Source organism: Leucopleurus acutus (assembly GCF_964270905.1).
Source record: "Leucopleurus acutus genome assembly, chromosome: 8".
NCBI lineage: Eukaryota > Metazoa > Chordata > Mammalia > Artiodactyla > Delphinidae > Leucopleurus > Leucopleurus acutus.
The window spans coordinates 104,505,636-104,522,332 of NC_139151.1; the positions used below are offsets into that span (position 1 = coordinate 104,505,636).

Here is a 16,697-nt window from a genome sequence, read left to right on the forward strand (position 1 = left end):
TGGTTTCTTGCTGAGTTATGAGTTCTTTATATATTCTAAATACAAGTCCTTTGTCAGATATAAATTTGCCTTACTTTCTCCCAGTCCGTGGCTGGGCTTTTCATTTTCTTAATGGTGTCTTTCAAAGAACAAAAGTTTTAAATTTTGATTAAGTCCAATTTACTGTATTTTTTTTTCTTTGAGGGTTAGTGCTTTATGTGACCTAAGAAATCTTTGCCACAGTTACGAAGCTTCTCTCCCGTTTTAGCTTTTACACTTAGGTCTATTACCTGTTTCAAGTCAATTTCTGTGTAGAGTGCAAGTTCACAGTTCATTATTTTTTTCCATATGGCTTATTCGGTTGTCCCCACATCATTTCTGGAAAATCTAATCCTTCCACAATGCATTACCTTGGCCTTTCTGTGGAATGCCAGTTACCTGTATGTGTAGGAAGGAGTCTATTTCTGGGAACTCTAGTCTGTTCCATCTGATTTATGTCTATCTTACGACCAACACCACATGGTCTTAATTACTGTGCTTAGTAAGTTTTGAATCAGGTAGCCTAAGTCTTCCAACGTGGTTCTAGTTACTTTTAGTGTTTTAGTTATTCCAGGGCCTTTGCATTTTCACATACGTTTTAGAATCAGCTTGTCAATTTCTATCAAAAGCCTGTGGGGATTTTGCTGGGGTCACGGAGACGACAGAAGATAGTTTGGGGAGAATGGAAGTTTTAAGTTAGGTCTTCTGGGGCTTCCCTGGTGGCGCAGTGGTTTACAGTCCACCTGCTGATGCAGGGGACATGAGTTCGTGCCCCGGTCTGGGAAGATCCCACATGCCGCGGAGCGGCTGGGCCCGTGAGCCATGGCTGCTGAGCCTGCGCGTCCGGAGCCTGTGCTTCGCAACAGGAGAGGCCACAACAGTGAGAGGCCCGCATACAGCAAAAAAAAAAAAAAAAAAGATTAGGTCTTCTGAATCCACAGATGTGGTTCTCTCTATTTAGGTTCTTTCAGCAATGTTTTATAGTTGTCAGTGTAAAGATCATGCAATACTTGAAAAATGTTATCCCCAAGTATTTCAAGTTTTTTATGCCATCGTAAACACAATTAAAAATTTTTCATTTAGTTGCTTCTAGCACGTAGAAATGCAAGTGGGTTTTGCATATTGACCTTGTATCCTACGACCCTGATAAACTCACTCAGTAGTTATTAAATAGCTTTTCTACTGATTCCTCTATATTTTTTCATGTGCATGATCATGTCACCTATAAAAATAAAGGCAGTTCTTCTTCCTCCTTTCTGGTACTTCTGCATTTTCTTTCTTTTTCTTGCCTTCCTTTGCTGGCTAGGCGCCCCAGCAGCCTGTGAGGAGAAGTGAGCACGAACACCCTTGCCTTGCGCTATATTTGGGGCAGAGGTGGGAGGAGCATTCAGTGCTTTACCATCCATTACCACGGCAGCTGTACAAGAGGTGTGTATATGCCCTCTACCTGGTTGAGGAAGTTCTCCTCTATTACTAGTTCGCTGAGACTTTCTATCATGCACAGGTGTTGAATTCTATCAAATGCTTTTCCTGCATTCACTAAGATGATTGTATGGTTTTCCTCCTTTATTCTGTTAATACGGTGAATTACACTAATAGGATTTTCAAATGTTGACGTTAACCTTGCATTCCAGGGATAAATGCCCCTTGGTCATAAAATATTATCCTTTTACATAAGTTGGATTTACTTTTTGCCAGTATTTTGATAATGGTTTGGGGGTAATGTTCATGAAAAGCAGTGATCTGCAGTCTTCTTGAAATGTCCTTGTCTAGTTTTGGTGTCAGGGTCATGCTAGCCTCATCGAATGAGTTGAGAAGTGATCCCTCTCCCTTTATTTTCTACAAGTCTGTAGGGCTGTTATTATTTCTTCCTTAAATATTTGATGATATTCATCAGGACCTAGAGTTTATAGGTTTTTTTTTTTTTTTAAGAGGGTGTATGTAGCCTTGAACGCGTGGCTAAGGAGGCTAGTAGCATTTATGGTTTTTTAAAAATTAATTATTTCTGGCTGCATCGGGTCTTCGCTGCTGCACGTGGGCTTTCTCTAGTTGTGGCGAGTGGGGGCTACTCTTCATTGCGGTGCCCTTCTCATCACGGTGGCTTCTCTTGTTGCAGAGCACGGGCTCTAGGTGCGCGGGCTTCAGTAGTTGTGGCTCAAGAGCTCTTGAGCACAGGCTAAGTAGTTGCGGCGCACAGGCTTCGTTGCTCCGTGGCATGTGCGATCTTCCCGGACCAGGGCTCGAACCTGTGTCCACTGCATTGGCAGGCGGATTCTTAACCACTGCGGCACTAGGGAAGTCCCAAATCTATAGGTTTCTGATTATGAGTTCAACTTATTTAAATAACTATATGGCCATTTCTTAGGTCAGTTTTGGTCATCTGTATCTTCCAAGAAATTGGCACATTTCAGGCAGGTTGTCAAACCTGTGGGCAGAGTTCATCGTCGTCTTCTACTTGAAGATCTATAGAGTCTGTAGTGATGGCCTCTCTTTGTACCCGGTTTTGGTAATGTTTGCCTTCTCTTTTCTTTCTTGCTTAGTACAGCCAGAGGTTTATAAATACTTTTGTGGTATCATTAATTCTCTCTATTTTTTGTCCATTTTATATTTCAATGATTTCTGCTCTTACCTTCATTCTGCTTCTATCTACTTTGGGCTTAGTTGGTTTTCCTCTTTCTAGCTTCTCAGGGTAGCAGCTTGTATCACTGGCTTGAGAACTTCCTTCATATCCAAGACAACATTTAAGCTGCAAAGCCGTAAGTTTCCAAATGCTGCTTTAGCTGCATCCCACAAATTCTGGCATGTTGTGTTTTTATTATAATTCCAAATATTTTCTAATTGTCCTTGTAATTTCTCATTTGATCCAGGGTTTATTTAGAAGTATACAGTTTAATTTCCAAATAACTGAGAATTCTCCAGATATTTTTGTGGTTGCTGGTTACTGATTTCCAATTAAATTGCACTGTGGTCAGAGAACTTACTCTGCAGTACATTTGAGGCCTGTGTCACAGCCCAGCCTGTGGCCTATCCTGATGAAGACTCCACATTCTCTGACAAGGATGTCTGTCCTGCAGCTGTTTGGGCTCCACCCATGTTCGTCAGGTTGAGCTGGCTGGGGGGATGATGTTCAGGTGTCCACCCTGCCTGTGGCAGGGTTTCCTGGGTCCACCCGCTACCTAGAGGTGTGCAATCTACTTGGTGAATAGTAGATTCCCCCTTTCCTTTCAGCTTTGTCACTTTTTGCTCTATATCTTTTGTTTCGGTCTGTTTAGTTTTGGCCGTGGTGTGCAGCATGTGGGATCTTAGTTCTCTGACCAGGGATGGAACCCGTGCCCGCTGCAGTGGAAGCGTACTGTTTTAACCACTGGACCGCCAGGAAAGTCCCTGCTCTGTGTCTTTTGAAGAATTCAGGGGCACACACACTGAGGGTCTCTCTATGTCCTGCAGATGAAGTGATGCCCTCACTAGGATGCAATGCCCTTTTCTACCTTCAGTGGTTTTCCTTCTCTGAAGTCCACTTTGTCTTACAGTAACATCTAATCATGACTCCAAATCTGCTTTAAAAATCCAATTTCCCCTTCTTTTGCCTAAGAGCATCTGTGCATTACCAAATCTTCTGCCTAGAAGCAGAAACCATCCTGAGGACCGAGGAGAACAAAATGCACCAGTCCTTTCCCACCACCTGTCCCAAAGCAAGGTGCTCGCTACGCCTGTGCGCACCCCTGCCCCAGGACGCCCCCCACCACTCACTACGGAGCAAAGTAAAATGCCAAGGACAGCGCTTAGGTTAGAATAAAAAGACAGCCTGGTTTGGTACAAACTTGCTGCACAAAAGCGGGTCTAACTCAATCAGCACCAGCTTCCAACTCTTAAGTCGGGTGCTGTAGGCCAGAGGATGGGGTGTTAACAGGTGAATAAAACAAGGCACGGTAGGTAACCCCACCACCATTCCTTCACTCAGTGTCCCTTCTGTCAGAAGGGACTGAGGTCGGGGCTGGACCTCAAGGGTCTGGATTTCTACATCCCCCATCAGAACCACAGGACCACAGAGCACTTCTCTGAAGCAGGGGAGGCGGGACCTGCTGGCCCTGGGAGTAAGGGCAACTTCCACAGGCAGACACAGCAGCAGCAAAAGTGGCTTCAATTATGCAGCCTTCCTTTCTCCCCCAGCTTCCCCAGGGGGAGCCCGCTGTCCTGGTGCTGGTCACCTGGTTCAGGTACTCGGAGAGGAACAGGTAACCCCCTGGAAGGAACAGGCATTTACTGCCGAGCATTCACGTACATGGAAGCATTTCTTTCCTGGGAGCAGAAGAGAAAAACTACCCCCAAAACATACCATGTACCCAAATTCAATGGATGAAATCTTGGCCTGTACGATGGACCAAAGTCCCCAGAAGAAATGGGACGCAAGGGCAAACCTGTAATTACAAAAGCAGGAAATGCACATGAGATGTGTGGGACCAGTTGGAGGACCGATGACGTCATTTCCTGACAGATGGACGTTCTAACTCATCTGGGTGCAAACTGTCTGCCTTGGCCGACCCAGTGGGACGATATTCCACGGCAACAGAACAGCAGGAGCCCACAGCCGTCCTCTCCCCACCGCTGGCCAGTGACCTTGCAGGTGCGAACACCCCGACTCCCTGTCCCTGGCACACGGAACACTCGCAGGACCCACCCGGAGGCCTCAGTGGCCGCTGCGGGTGAAGCGTGGGTCACACAGGGAGAGAAACCCTCTGGCACGCGTGTGAGCGCACAGCCTTGGCGGCCCCTACCCCACCAGCAACAGGTGGAGGAAAGCGTGGGCCTCCGGACAGCCTGCTGCCATCCCCCATGCCCCTCTCCCCCGGAAGTGAATCAGGAGGAGGGTGTGGCCAGGTCCCCACCTCTAGGCTGTGCCACGTTCCTCTTCACTGCGAATCCAAGTTCTTCTCAAAACGATAAAGATAAAGCTCTAATTCAGGAACGAGGGCTTCGGTGCCGCCCTCACCAGACCTGACTCTGCTTCTCTTCATCCCTGACCCACTAGATCCCCTGGTGCTACCCTTTCTGTCTGGGTCTCCTCCACCTCCGCTTTCCTATTTCCATCTGATCAAGAACCAGGGAGGGAAGCTCTCTTCTGCAGGCGGAGCCGAGGGGCCACCAGGGTGGCCTCAGCTCAATGAGAGGACTGTGGACAGTTCCGAGGACACGAAGGAGGTGCTCTATACTGAGGGAGGAGGGCCACAGCCACTCAAACCGTCACTGTTAACAAATAATCTCATGGAAGACCCCAAAGATTAGGAATAACTCAGGCCTCCTGACCAAAGAGATGAGTGAGTGTGAGAACACAGTGATCTAGACCTTTGCGGAATCTGGAGCTTTCTCAGCCCTGCTTTGACAGCTGTTGAGAAAACAGATTTTTAATTCTTTTCTAGGAGAACCATGTTACTCGGTGGCACCCAGCTCTCCAGGAGCACGAGTGAGAAGAGTGTGCAGGCCCTGGCGGCAGCGGCTGTGCAGCAGAGTCCGCGGCGGGGATGACGGTTCGGAACGGCACCCTCGCTCCCTGACCTAGTGCACAGACCCTGCTCTCCTCACTGGCCGTGTGCTGAAATCTGGGGGATCCGAACACACTCGGCCACGTGAACAAGAACCAAATGTTCTGTTTTTGACAACGTACAAGACCTCGAGCTGTATGGTCGTGAGGGAGCTCCTAAAATACTCCTGTTTGCAAGGAGGCATCCCAAGTACGCGCTACAAAGAGGGAAGCTATCGTTACAAACCGACAAAGGAAAAAAATTACCTATTGACTTCAAGCAACATTTCTTCTTCTATAACGGACTTTTCTTCATTACTGAGGTTTTCAAATTCATTTTGGAATGCAGCCAAGTAATTGGAAATGAAATGGAGCTTAAAAAAAAAGCAATGACATTAGGATCAATGATGGTTAAAAACAGGTGATGTCAATGCTGTCACGAAGTGCACACGTCAAGCGTGACTCTTCCGGACGTCAGCAAAGCCCGCCACCCTGCTCTGCCCAGGGGCGTGGTCCAGGGAGCTCACCCACCCGGCTGGGTTCACCGGGTTACAGTCAGAGAACTAATGGACTTGATGCCGTACTGTCGGCAAGACCACTACCGCTTCTGCAGAAAGTAATTTAGGTAGAGTTGTTCCTTCTAACTCACACTCCTGTCTTCCACTGACCGCAAAGCAGGGTCAGCCTACTCCACACCTCCCCAGCCTGGCTGCTGCTCCACGCGGCGCTGGCACGAGGCACCAGGGCACCCTGATGCTCGTCAGCAGATGCTGCCTCAGGGCAGGCGCCAGACCAGGCACTGTGAAGGGGCCTTCCACCCCTAAGATGCTGTGATGATTTCCACACTTATGTCCATAAACTGGCAGTGTCTGATTCTGGTTTGGAGAAGACACAGTTTACCCTAAGGTTCTACCAGGCTGCACGTTGAGTCTACACATGAATTAGGATTTATGAGAGCCCTTGTTCTTCACTATTTCATACCATATCAAAAGGCAGCAGAACACAGCCAACCTCGGCTTGTTTGCTTTTGTAAAGAAGAAAACAGCCGTCAGTCTTTCTCCCCTGTTAGAACCCTTGCTACCTGGTCACCTGGCTGGAAGGCACTCCCCACCCTTTCCCTGTGTCGCCTCTTCCATCTTCCTGCTCTGAAGCCGGCTTTCTTACACTACGCCCCCTCCTCCACCAGAAAGCATCATTCAAGATCAAGCCCTGTCCTAGGCAGGGGGCCGCAGATTCTGAAGTAAACCTGGCACAAAAAAGATGACTGCTGATACCTATTAAATTCTGTGTAACAGGCACACTCCCCACGACAACAAAATAATTTTTGCAGATGAGAAAACTGAGGCACAGAAATAGTACGTTACAACCAGCAGTGGCAGATCTGGGATTCAAATCCAGGCCCATCAGTTTTTAGAACCCATGCTTGAACCACCACCCTAGATGGTTTAATTTCTTGGAGACCCTAAACGCTGAAGGTGGCAAATGAAGATGGAAAATTTGAAGAGATTGAAACCCTAAGAAAGTGGTAATTAATGACCCTCCCTCCCCCAAAGGTTCTAGGCCCAGATGGTTTTATGGGCAAAATCTACCAAACTTTCAAACAACACCATCTTAGATAAATTAGTTCCAGAAAATAAAAAGGGACACTCAACTCATTTTGTAAGACTAGTATAATTTTTATTCCAAAAGCAGGTATGAATACTTTTTTAAATGAACATTAAAGTCCTGTTTCACATATATGCATAGATGTAAATCTCCTAAAATAAGAAATTGCCTAACTGGATCCAACAGAGCATTACAAAACAACGTTAACTCATTCAAATAGTTTATTTCAGGAATTTCAGTATTGCTTAACATTTTAAAACACTTCAATGGATTAAAGACAGAAAAGCGTGAGATTACCTCAGTAGATACAGACAGGGTATCTGATCGAGACCAACACTTGCATGTGATTTTAAAACCTCTCAGAAAACAGGAATGGAGCTTCTTTACATTTCCATTGCTGTGCAGTGTCGGGGGTTACACAGCTCTGCCGTCTTCCACTAAAATGAAATCTGTCTTCTTACTGAAAATCTCCCCTCACTGGTTTGAGAGTTCTCATCTCTGGAGCTGCCTGCCCAGTGTTTATAAAAGTCTAATTTCTTTTCAGCATGGCAGGAACCTGAAGCCTGCTGTGTTCTCCTCCCTGGGGTCAACAGCCCCACCCTTCCTACCCACATAGCTTGAACTTGAGGTCCAAAACCATCCCGGTCACTCTGCTCTGGACACGCTCAAGGTCATCAGGTCTGCCTGAAAATAAGGCCAGAAGAGAGCAGCCCAGGTCTGGCCACACGGCAAGGCTGTATTTGAACGGCTGCCCCTGAGCGTGGCCACCTGCTGGAGACTCTCCCCATGCCCAACTCAGGCAGGTGCTCGAGAAACCTCTCCTGAGTGAGCTACTGCAGCAACTGACTGCATCCGTCCTCACCCCCGGCCCCTGGGAAACGTTCTGACCAGGCGGGGATCCCGGGAGAAGGGATGTCGGGCGGCAGGGCCGCCCAGCGCGGGCGGAGCTGCTGCCCTGCAAGGCTGGCAGAGGTGGGCGCAGTGCCCCTCTCCCCAGCCTGCTAGTTTCTGCAACACTACGTACTCATCCTCAACCCAAGGCTTCGGCAGAGGCTGAAGAATGGAATAGAGGGCTTCCTGGGGAGAGATTCCCACAGGACTGATTCTCCAGTCACTGGAGTCGCATAACCCAGGACAGGAAAGGGGTCTGTGAACACTGCAACAGCTACTGAACCACGGTGACCACAAGACTACTTCTGCCTGCACAGAGTGAAACAAACAGAGGAAAGTCAGTGATCCCCAAAAGAAGGCTAGAGAGCAGGAGGGAGGCTGGGCTTTGGGAAAACACTAGAAGGAATCACAAAGGAGGCTGTGCTCCTCTCTGACTGGACGCAGTTTACCTCTGGCACAGGGATTTTAAAAGGCTGGACTCAAATACTGAGTCTGTATCTTGACACAAAATAACATTTTAAAGCAAAAGGACCTGCTTAACCAACTCCATGGTTTTAAAAGGGCATCTTTAAAAGTGAAGCTGTAATCACCTCTGACTGGGTAAAGCTGAGGTATGTGATTTACTTCTCAGTAAGTGCACTGAATACAAACACGAGTCCCCTACCTGTTGCTTCCTGGTGGGATACTTCAGGATGTTTGCTCTGAAAAAAGGGTACTTTTCGTAATTATAATCGTACATCCATTCACAGAAATGATTCCCAATGTCGAATCCCCTGAAAAAGAGCGAGAGGCACAGAAAATGAGGCAGCAGCCCCGCTGCGAGCGCCCCTGGGACCCCGGGGTCCCGAAAGCATGAATGCTTCAGTGACGGGACAGACCAAAGCACCCTGGCCCGCTGTCTGGAGCAACCGATCAGGAGTGCCGTCCTGCGGTCAGTGCTTTGGTGAAGCCAACGAAAGGCCAAGTTCTGGATTCTGAGGACCTGGCCCCTGCTCCCACTGACGCAGCTGAGAACAGGCTGCGCTGCCCCACGCGGCCATTGCAGCCGCTGGGACACAAAGTGCTGGCCTCCAGGGAGGAAACTTCCAACTCAGGATGGTATCGTGACCTACTTTCTCCTTCGTTCCGCACACATACAGAATACTGAAATAAAAACATGTGACTTTACCTGTAGTTGTAACTGCTGTATTCAAAGTCGATGAGCATCAGTTTCTGGTTTTCAGAATTCTCCCTGCCTTCCAGCAATAAGATATTACCTGCAAAAAGGTTTGGATGACACGACCTTTGCTCTGGGCACGTTCTGTCATCGAAGGCGCAGGTCTCCAACCACAGGGCCCAGGGTGGTTCTGATCCTGTAAGGGCATCCTGACCACGCGGCGAGCGGACGTGGCCGAGTCACGGGACGGGGGGACAGGGTGCCAGGAGCAGCACTGACCTGGGAGGCCTGGCCCGAGAGCCCTGCTGCCAGCACCCCAAGAGCAGCGTGGCCTGGGCTCCCCCCCATTTCCACACGGGGGCAGGAAGGGAAAGGTCTGCTCGGCACCCCGGAGCTCTGGCACCCCCAGCAGCCCCGAGGCGGGCGGGGCTGTGGCCCCCAGCTGGGAAGCTGGGCCCTGGTGTCCACACAGGCCCCACTGCTTTGCCCCCAAGGAGGAGAGCACAGACAGTGCTCCCACGACCATATTTCTTTCCCTTAAGGCTGAATTCTGGGCAGAAGGGGCTTGACTGCCAGACTGGCCCCCCAGGCACATGCTCGGAGAGGCCCACGCTCTACCCAACGTGCTGCATCTCTCACGGTGGCGCTGGCGGGTGGACTCTGCTGAGCCAGGTTCAAGGCTTTTCGGCACACATCGTCCGTTTCTGGGAGTCACTGATAGGAGAATCGGGGCCAGACCCAGTGTCCAGCTCCCGCCCCCTCCACGCTCTCCCCGTGTTGCCGTGGCCGGCGGGGGCCTCCCTCAGCCCGTCGGCGACCTCTGGGCCGTTCACCATCACCCATTACACACACGAGGCTGCTTGACCCGACTTGCCCAGCAATCATCAGCTAATTAGTAACAGGTATTCTGGCTCAAACTACCGTCTCACTGATGACAAGTCTTCACCAGGGACTGTTCTCCAAATTAAAAACAAGCCGTAGAGCCTGGAAAGGGCCCGAGGGTGGACCTCAGCCAGCTGCGCTGGGCAGGATGAGGACAGCAAGGCAAAGCCAGGCGCCACGGCAGTATCGGGGGGAGGTGCCCGGCCGGATGGGGCCTCTGACGAAACTGTTATGTTTGAAATAACACTGGGTAGAGTCTGGTTACAGTAAGGGGTACATGGGAGTGCAATTTTTTAAAGCAGAGAAACCCGAAGTCATTAGAAGCATGTGAGCCAATGCTGAGAGAGAAGGGGGCCCTGGCCAGCGTGGTGGGCTGCAGGGGCAGAAGGCAAGCACCCCCAGACTGGCCGAGGAGCCATCTTCCTCTTTGATGCCTTTCGGACTGACAAAGCCAACTGACATGTTTACCGAAAGGAGTTAAACACTGAACAAATACGTGACTTCGTGTATCCCAGCTCTCGGTTTAGTGGATATTCTCACATGTTTTCGTACAGAAATGGGATGATACCCTACACGTTTTTCTAAAACTCGCTTTTTCTCCTCTTGATGTAGCCTGGAGATTTTTCTGTTGGTTTGTATAAAACTCGACCTCACTCTTAATAGTCACACAACACTTCGTGCATGGCCGTGCCATAATTCCATGCGCCTAACCCTCTCTTCATGGGCACCTGGCATTTATCACACACATTGGAGGGAATCTTCTCAGTAGACACACGAGCCCCACCTTCAGCATAACAGGCAGCAATTCTTACCTTCCTGACAGTCATTGTGACAAAACACGACTGGAGATGGAGTGGATTCAAGTAATGATCTGGAAAAGGAAGGTTTTGCTGTTACTTCTCACCCTTTCAGCTCCCTCCCGTGGCAGGACCTCTGCACACGCTCTCCCCACTCAGGGGGGCCCTCCTCGGAGCCCTCTGACCTCGGACCCCAGGCAGAGCCCTCTGTGTCAGTCTGTTTTGACCTCTGGTTTCCTTCACAGCTCTCATCACAACCTGACATTTTTTTATTTACTTATTTTCTCTCTCTCCTAACAAAAGAGAAGCTCCTTGCAGACTGTCTTGGTCACATCTCCTCAGAACCAATCCTGATGCTGGCTCAGCAGACACTCAAATATGTGAGTAGTTAAAGGTGGAAATGCTGACACTCAGGCGATGGATGAAGGCTAGAAGCCTGCGTGCCCCCCGCACCCTGGAGACACCAGCGTAGCATCTACTCAGAAACCAGTGTCAAGCTTCTTACTCCATCCCCCGCTAGCTTGGGCTGATCTGTTCCCCTCATCGGCTGACACTCGCTGGCCTGCCCCCATGGTTCTTGTTTTTTTTTTTTTTGCGGTACGCGGGCCTCTCACTGTTGTGGCCTCTCCCATTGCGGAGCACAGGCTCCGGACGCACAGGCTCAGCGGCCATGGCTCACGGGCCCAGCCGCTCCGCGGCATGTGGGATCCTCCCAGACCGGGGCACAAACCTGCGTCCCCTGCATCGGCAGGCAGACTCCCAACCACTGCACTACCAGGGAAGCCCCTTGTTTTTCGTTTTTGTTTCAGAAAAAACCTACCGCCCTAGTCACTGACCAGGACTAGAATTCTGGAATTTTACTTCCTCCGTGAAGCCACTCATATAAAACTGCAATTCCAGATGACAGAATTAATCTGTTTAAACTTATCCCACAAAACCAATGTAAAAGAGGAGAGGTGATGCCACTCATATAAAACTGTAATTCCAGATGACAGAATTAATCTGTTTAAACTTATCCCACAAAACCAATGTAAAAGAGGAGAGGTGATGCCACTCATATAAAACTGTAATTCCCGATGACAGAATTAATCTGTTTAAACTCATCCCACAAAACACCAAGCCTCAGGTGATGCTTCCTAACGTTCATTGAAAGCAGGCGTGGTGACTAAGAACATTTACATTTCTGGACAGATGCACTTTTACTAAGTTAGGAAATGGAAGCAAACACTCACCTCAGGTTTTCTAGTTCCAAAGGCAGGTTGTAACTGAGGAATTTGTGGAGCTGCTTAACTTTGGATTCCCCAGTAAATTTAATTCTCAGCACTTGATTCAGGTATCTTGCAAAAGAAGGGAACAAAGGATCAGTGCTCAATTCACCTAGCTTGCTTTTGGGGCTCTAGTTCAATGTAACCATGCAAAACCCGCAGGGCCCCTGACCCCAGACGGAGAGGAGGGAAAAGGGTCTGGGGCTCAGCACACTCTAGGATGTGGATTTTCTGCCCATCCAGCCTGTTCAGGAGCATTTCTGCAAACAGTCTTCTTTCCTGGTTCAGGAATTGATTTTTACACTCAAGAACAATTTATTCATGAGACAATCATCACCAGCGGACAGCCTGTGCGCTGGCGGACCGGGGAAGGCCTCTGACCCGCACGGCAAGTAAGAGCTGCTCTGGAACCCCTGGGAGCCACCGGCGGGAAGCTAGGTGAGAGCCCAGCGGCTGATCACTTACTTTTCCATTGTTCCAAAAAGCCATTTTGGTTCCTTATTGAATGGCATTTTCATACCATGAAATCTGGCCATTTTCTCAGCTATTTCTGCAGAAATATCTGGCAAACTTAATTCTTCAGTGTCTAATCGCCGGCTCTGGAATTAAAAAGGGGAGTTAGAAAATGGCATTCATCCAGGTAACCCTGAAGCGTGAGATCACACAGCCCTAGAGCTAGAAGCGTCTTTGTAGGACATCTAAGTCTCATCCAGGGCACAAAATTCCTTCAGAACGGGCACTGTGCCCTGCAGACAGCACTTCTCAGCGAGGGGCAGGCCAGCCACAAAGGTCCATTTCGCTGTGACAAAGTCCTTCTCACGCACCTATGGTCCTGCTCTCCCGTCACTCTACCCCACACTGCGGGGGGCTCCTTCCTAGGCTCAAAGCGCCGGGTCGTCAGCAGTTTATGCCGTGGCCCGCGTCCAGCTCCCCCATCGGCTCAGCCCTCCTCCCAGACACAGGGCAGGCGGTGTGGTGCTCAGAACAGCTTCCCAGCAGAAGGGGCGCCAGGCGCTTGGGGCGAGGGTTTCCCACTCCTGACCTCGGGGCAGCTCAGCACCCAGCCTGGCCCAGAGCAGGCTCTCAGGGCAAAGCCGACCAGGGACAGGTGTGGCAGGGGGCTTCCTCCGTCTTCTGCTAGTGCAGCCTGCGGCCACACTCGTCCTGGCTGCGCTTTCACGGCTACCCACGGGAGCACCTCTTATCTTTTCCAAACCAACCACTTCCCTACCGAAACCCAAAGAGAGATTTTTCTGAGAATCCGAAGCCATACAGCACAGGAGTTAAGAGTGAGTGTCCCCAAGTTAGAGAAACCCCAGCTCAAATTCTGGGTTTAACACTCATTTCAACGCTATGTGGCCAAGGGTGTACTTTTATACCTCTGTGCCTCGTTCTCTGGGTTCTGTAAAATGGGAACCAGGACATCAAGTCCCCGACAGGGAGCTCTGAACTAAAGCAGACGCTGCAGGTCAAGGCCCCGGGCCAGCACCCAGCCATGGAAGTCTCAAAGGATGGCAGGTGCCTCGTGATCGGAGCTGAGAGCTCCCTGAAAGCATCAGGCTCGATCCTCCCCTCAACCCCAGACTCTCCCAAGTTATCAAGTCGCGACAAGGACAGGGAACTCGGCGTCTAGCGGCGGGACACCAAGGACTCCTCGAGGCAGCTGGCGGAGCTTTCATTCAGCTGTTAAAGAAGGCCCGTAACTGGTTTGGCAACGGGGATAATTTAAAGCTAACGTGCTCCAACGTGAACAAATCTTGGAATCCAAGCTCTTTTCCCAGCACAAAGAGATATGAGACTGACTACCATTCTCAGAGGTCACTGCTCTCGTGTGTCTGCTGGAGGACAGCCATGGGAACAGGTGAGATGAACCCCATTCATCTCACCCCATTCAGCGGTCAAGGGTAAACCTGGAAATAACACACGCTGACAGGCTGAGGCAAATGGAGTCGCTGTTTGTGGCGGCAGAAACAGTTGAACCCTGGCAGTTTCATATGGTTCAACCTAGCATTTTAAAATAATTTTTAAAAAATCTTTACTATGTTATGTAGTAAACGTGTACACGAGTAGAGAACTTTAAAACTTTAAAAGAAGAACAGGGACTTCCCTGGCGGTCCAATGGTTAAAACTTCACCTTCCAATGCAGGGGGTGTGGGTTCGATCCTGGTGGGGAGATAGGGAGCCAAAAAACCAAAACATAAAACAGAAGCAACATTGTAACAAATTTAATAAAGATTAAAAAAAAAAGTTAAAAAAAATTACAAAAAACAAAAAGAACAGGAGAACAGTAACTATTCCATAGACATAACCACCTACGTGCCCTGATCTCAAGGAGCTGTGTTTCCCCTCGAGACGTTTCCATTATTCTAAGTTGTGTTCACTGGTCCTCTACCTTTTCTAAAAAGGGAAGTTTTATCACATGTGTATTTATTTATTTTTTAAATTTATTTATTTATTTTTTGGTGGTACATGGGCCTCTCACTGTTGTGACCTCTCCCATTGCAGAGTACAGGCTCCAGATGCGCAGGCCCAGCGGCCATGGCTCACGGGCCTAGCCGCTCCGCAGCATGTGGGATCTTCCCGGACTGGGGCACGAACCCGTGTCTCCTGCATCGGCAGATGGACTCTCAACCACTGCGCCACCAGGGAAGCCCCTTTTAAAAAAATTTTTTTAAGGTAAGTAATGGATTTATTTAGGGAGAAACACACTCCACAGACAGAGTGTGGGCCATCGCAGAAGGTGAGAGTGGCCCACGTGTGTATTTATTAAACAATTTGTATCTTGCTTTTTACTGGGCTTTATATGAATGCTGTGATACCGTTTGTAGCCTTCTGCAATTTGGTTTTATCAACATTATGTTTTTTAAGATGGATCCACGTTGGCACTTATAACCATACGAAGTGTTTTGTATTTCCAAAATTCTAATACTTTGCTATCTCATTTGATTCTCATGCTAGGCAGATGTTACTGTCTTTAATGGGAAGACTATAAATAAAACTATAAACTACAGGGATTTCCCTGGTGGTGCAGTGGTTAAGAATCCGCCTGCCAATGCAGGAGACACGGGTTGGAGTCCTGGTCCGGGAAGATCCCACGTGCCACGGAGCAACTAAGCCTGTGCGCCACAACTACAGAGCCTGCACTCTCGAGCCCGTGAGCCACAAATGCTGAGCCCGTGTGCCACAACTACTGAAGCCCATGAGCCTAGAGCCCATGCTCCGCAACAAGAAGCCACCACAATGAGAAGCCCACGCACCGCTACGAAGAGTAGCCCCTGCTCACTGTGACTAGAGAAAGCCCGTGCACAGCAACAAAGACACAACGCAGCCAAAAATAAATAAATAAATTTATATTAAAAACAAAAAAACAAAAAAACCTACACCCAGGCGCCAGGGAAAAGACTGAAAGGACTCTTCCATATAGGGAGGTACATCCATTCCTTCAAACACGCCCCAGGCTGGCAGCTGGCACACACGGCACCACGTGTGAACGAGAAGAGGGCACCACGCCCCCTCCAGCCCCCGCTGGACGCAGGCCTGGCGAGCAGAGCACCCTGTCGGCCAGGTGTCCTTGTGCTCTGCACCGCCTGCACGACTGTACTGGGCGGCCCTGCACACCGAGGCCTCTCATGGCCAAGACATCACATGAGGCAAGACATGAAGGCAGCAGCCCCTAGCCCTTAGGGAGCTCACAGAGCTCAAGAAGGGGTGCCCTTCCACGAGCGGAAACACAGGCCAGCAAGGCTCGGCATCTCCACCCAAACGAGCCGGTCACGAGGCCCAGACCTGCCCCACACTCAACTTTATTGGGAACTCTTGAGGCTTAAAGCCCTCTTCGGGGTTCGGGGCTCAGGACACAGGGCACGGGGCACAGGGCGGGGGCTATGCACACAGAACTCTAAACAAGGCACACTGGCGGATGCTAGGGCAACACTAAGAATGCCTCAGCACAGCAGGGAAGAGAAAACAGTCCTGCAAACAGAGGATCTGAGCAAGGCCTTGAAATGTGAAGGAACTTGACAGGCACATGAGGGCAGGGGAGACCCTAAAGTGAGGGGGGGGGCAGTGGGAGACAAGGGAAAGAGCAGTGGTGGCGCCCGCCGGGCAAAGACCAGACACGTGGCACAGTGCGGGCAGGGCCACGTCCTGCAGCAGGTTCTATAACCAAGGCCCGGAAGTTGTTAGGTTTCACAAACAGGCCTCCTCGGAGATTCCGGGGGTCCGGTCCCAGACCAGCACAGTAAAGCGACCGCAACAAAGCGAGTCACGTGGATTTTCTGGTTTCCTAGCGTGTCCAAAAGTAATGTTTACACTACACTTCAGTCTATTAAGTGGCAATAACATTATGTCTCAAAAAACAATGTACATACCTTAATTACAAAATATCTTATTGCTCAGAAATGCTAACCATTGTCTGACAATGCAGGGCCACCACAGACCTTCTATTTGTAAAAACCCAGCATCTGCGAAGCTCAGTTAAACAAGGTCTGCATGGTTCTGAATGGATGAACGTATCTTTGCAGGAAAGACAGAGGTTTTGATGTAAATTCAAGAGCAATTTTGTT

At 49.5% G+C, this 16,697-nt stretch overlaps 1 protein-coding gene across 2 annotated transcripts in view; it reads right to left on the minus strand.

The window, feature by feature from the left end:
* The window catches only part of CHKA (choline kinase alpha), a 62,497-nt gene that overhangs the window by 2,858 nt on the left and 42,942 nt on the right, over positions 1-16,697 (minus strand). For both annotated transcript variants that reach the window (XM_082845663.1, XM_082845662.1), the window contains 7 exons: positions 12,598-12,731; positions 12,100-12,204; positions 10,883-10,941; positions 9,201-9,288; positions 8,697-8,805; positions 5,804-5,910; positions 4,355-4,436 (listed from right to left, as the gene is read on the minus strand). In XM_082845663.1, coding sequence (XP_082701789.1) covers positions 4,355-4,436; positions 5,804-5,910; positions 8,697-8,805; positions 9,201-9,288; positions 10,883-10,941; positions 12,100-12,204; positions 12,598-12,731 — 684 coding nt within the window. The remainder of the gene's footprint in view (positions 1-4,354; positions 4,437-5,803; positions 5,911-8,696; positions 8,806-9,200; positions 9,289-10,882; positions 10,942-12,099; positions 12,205-12,597; positions 12,732-16,697) is intronic.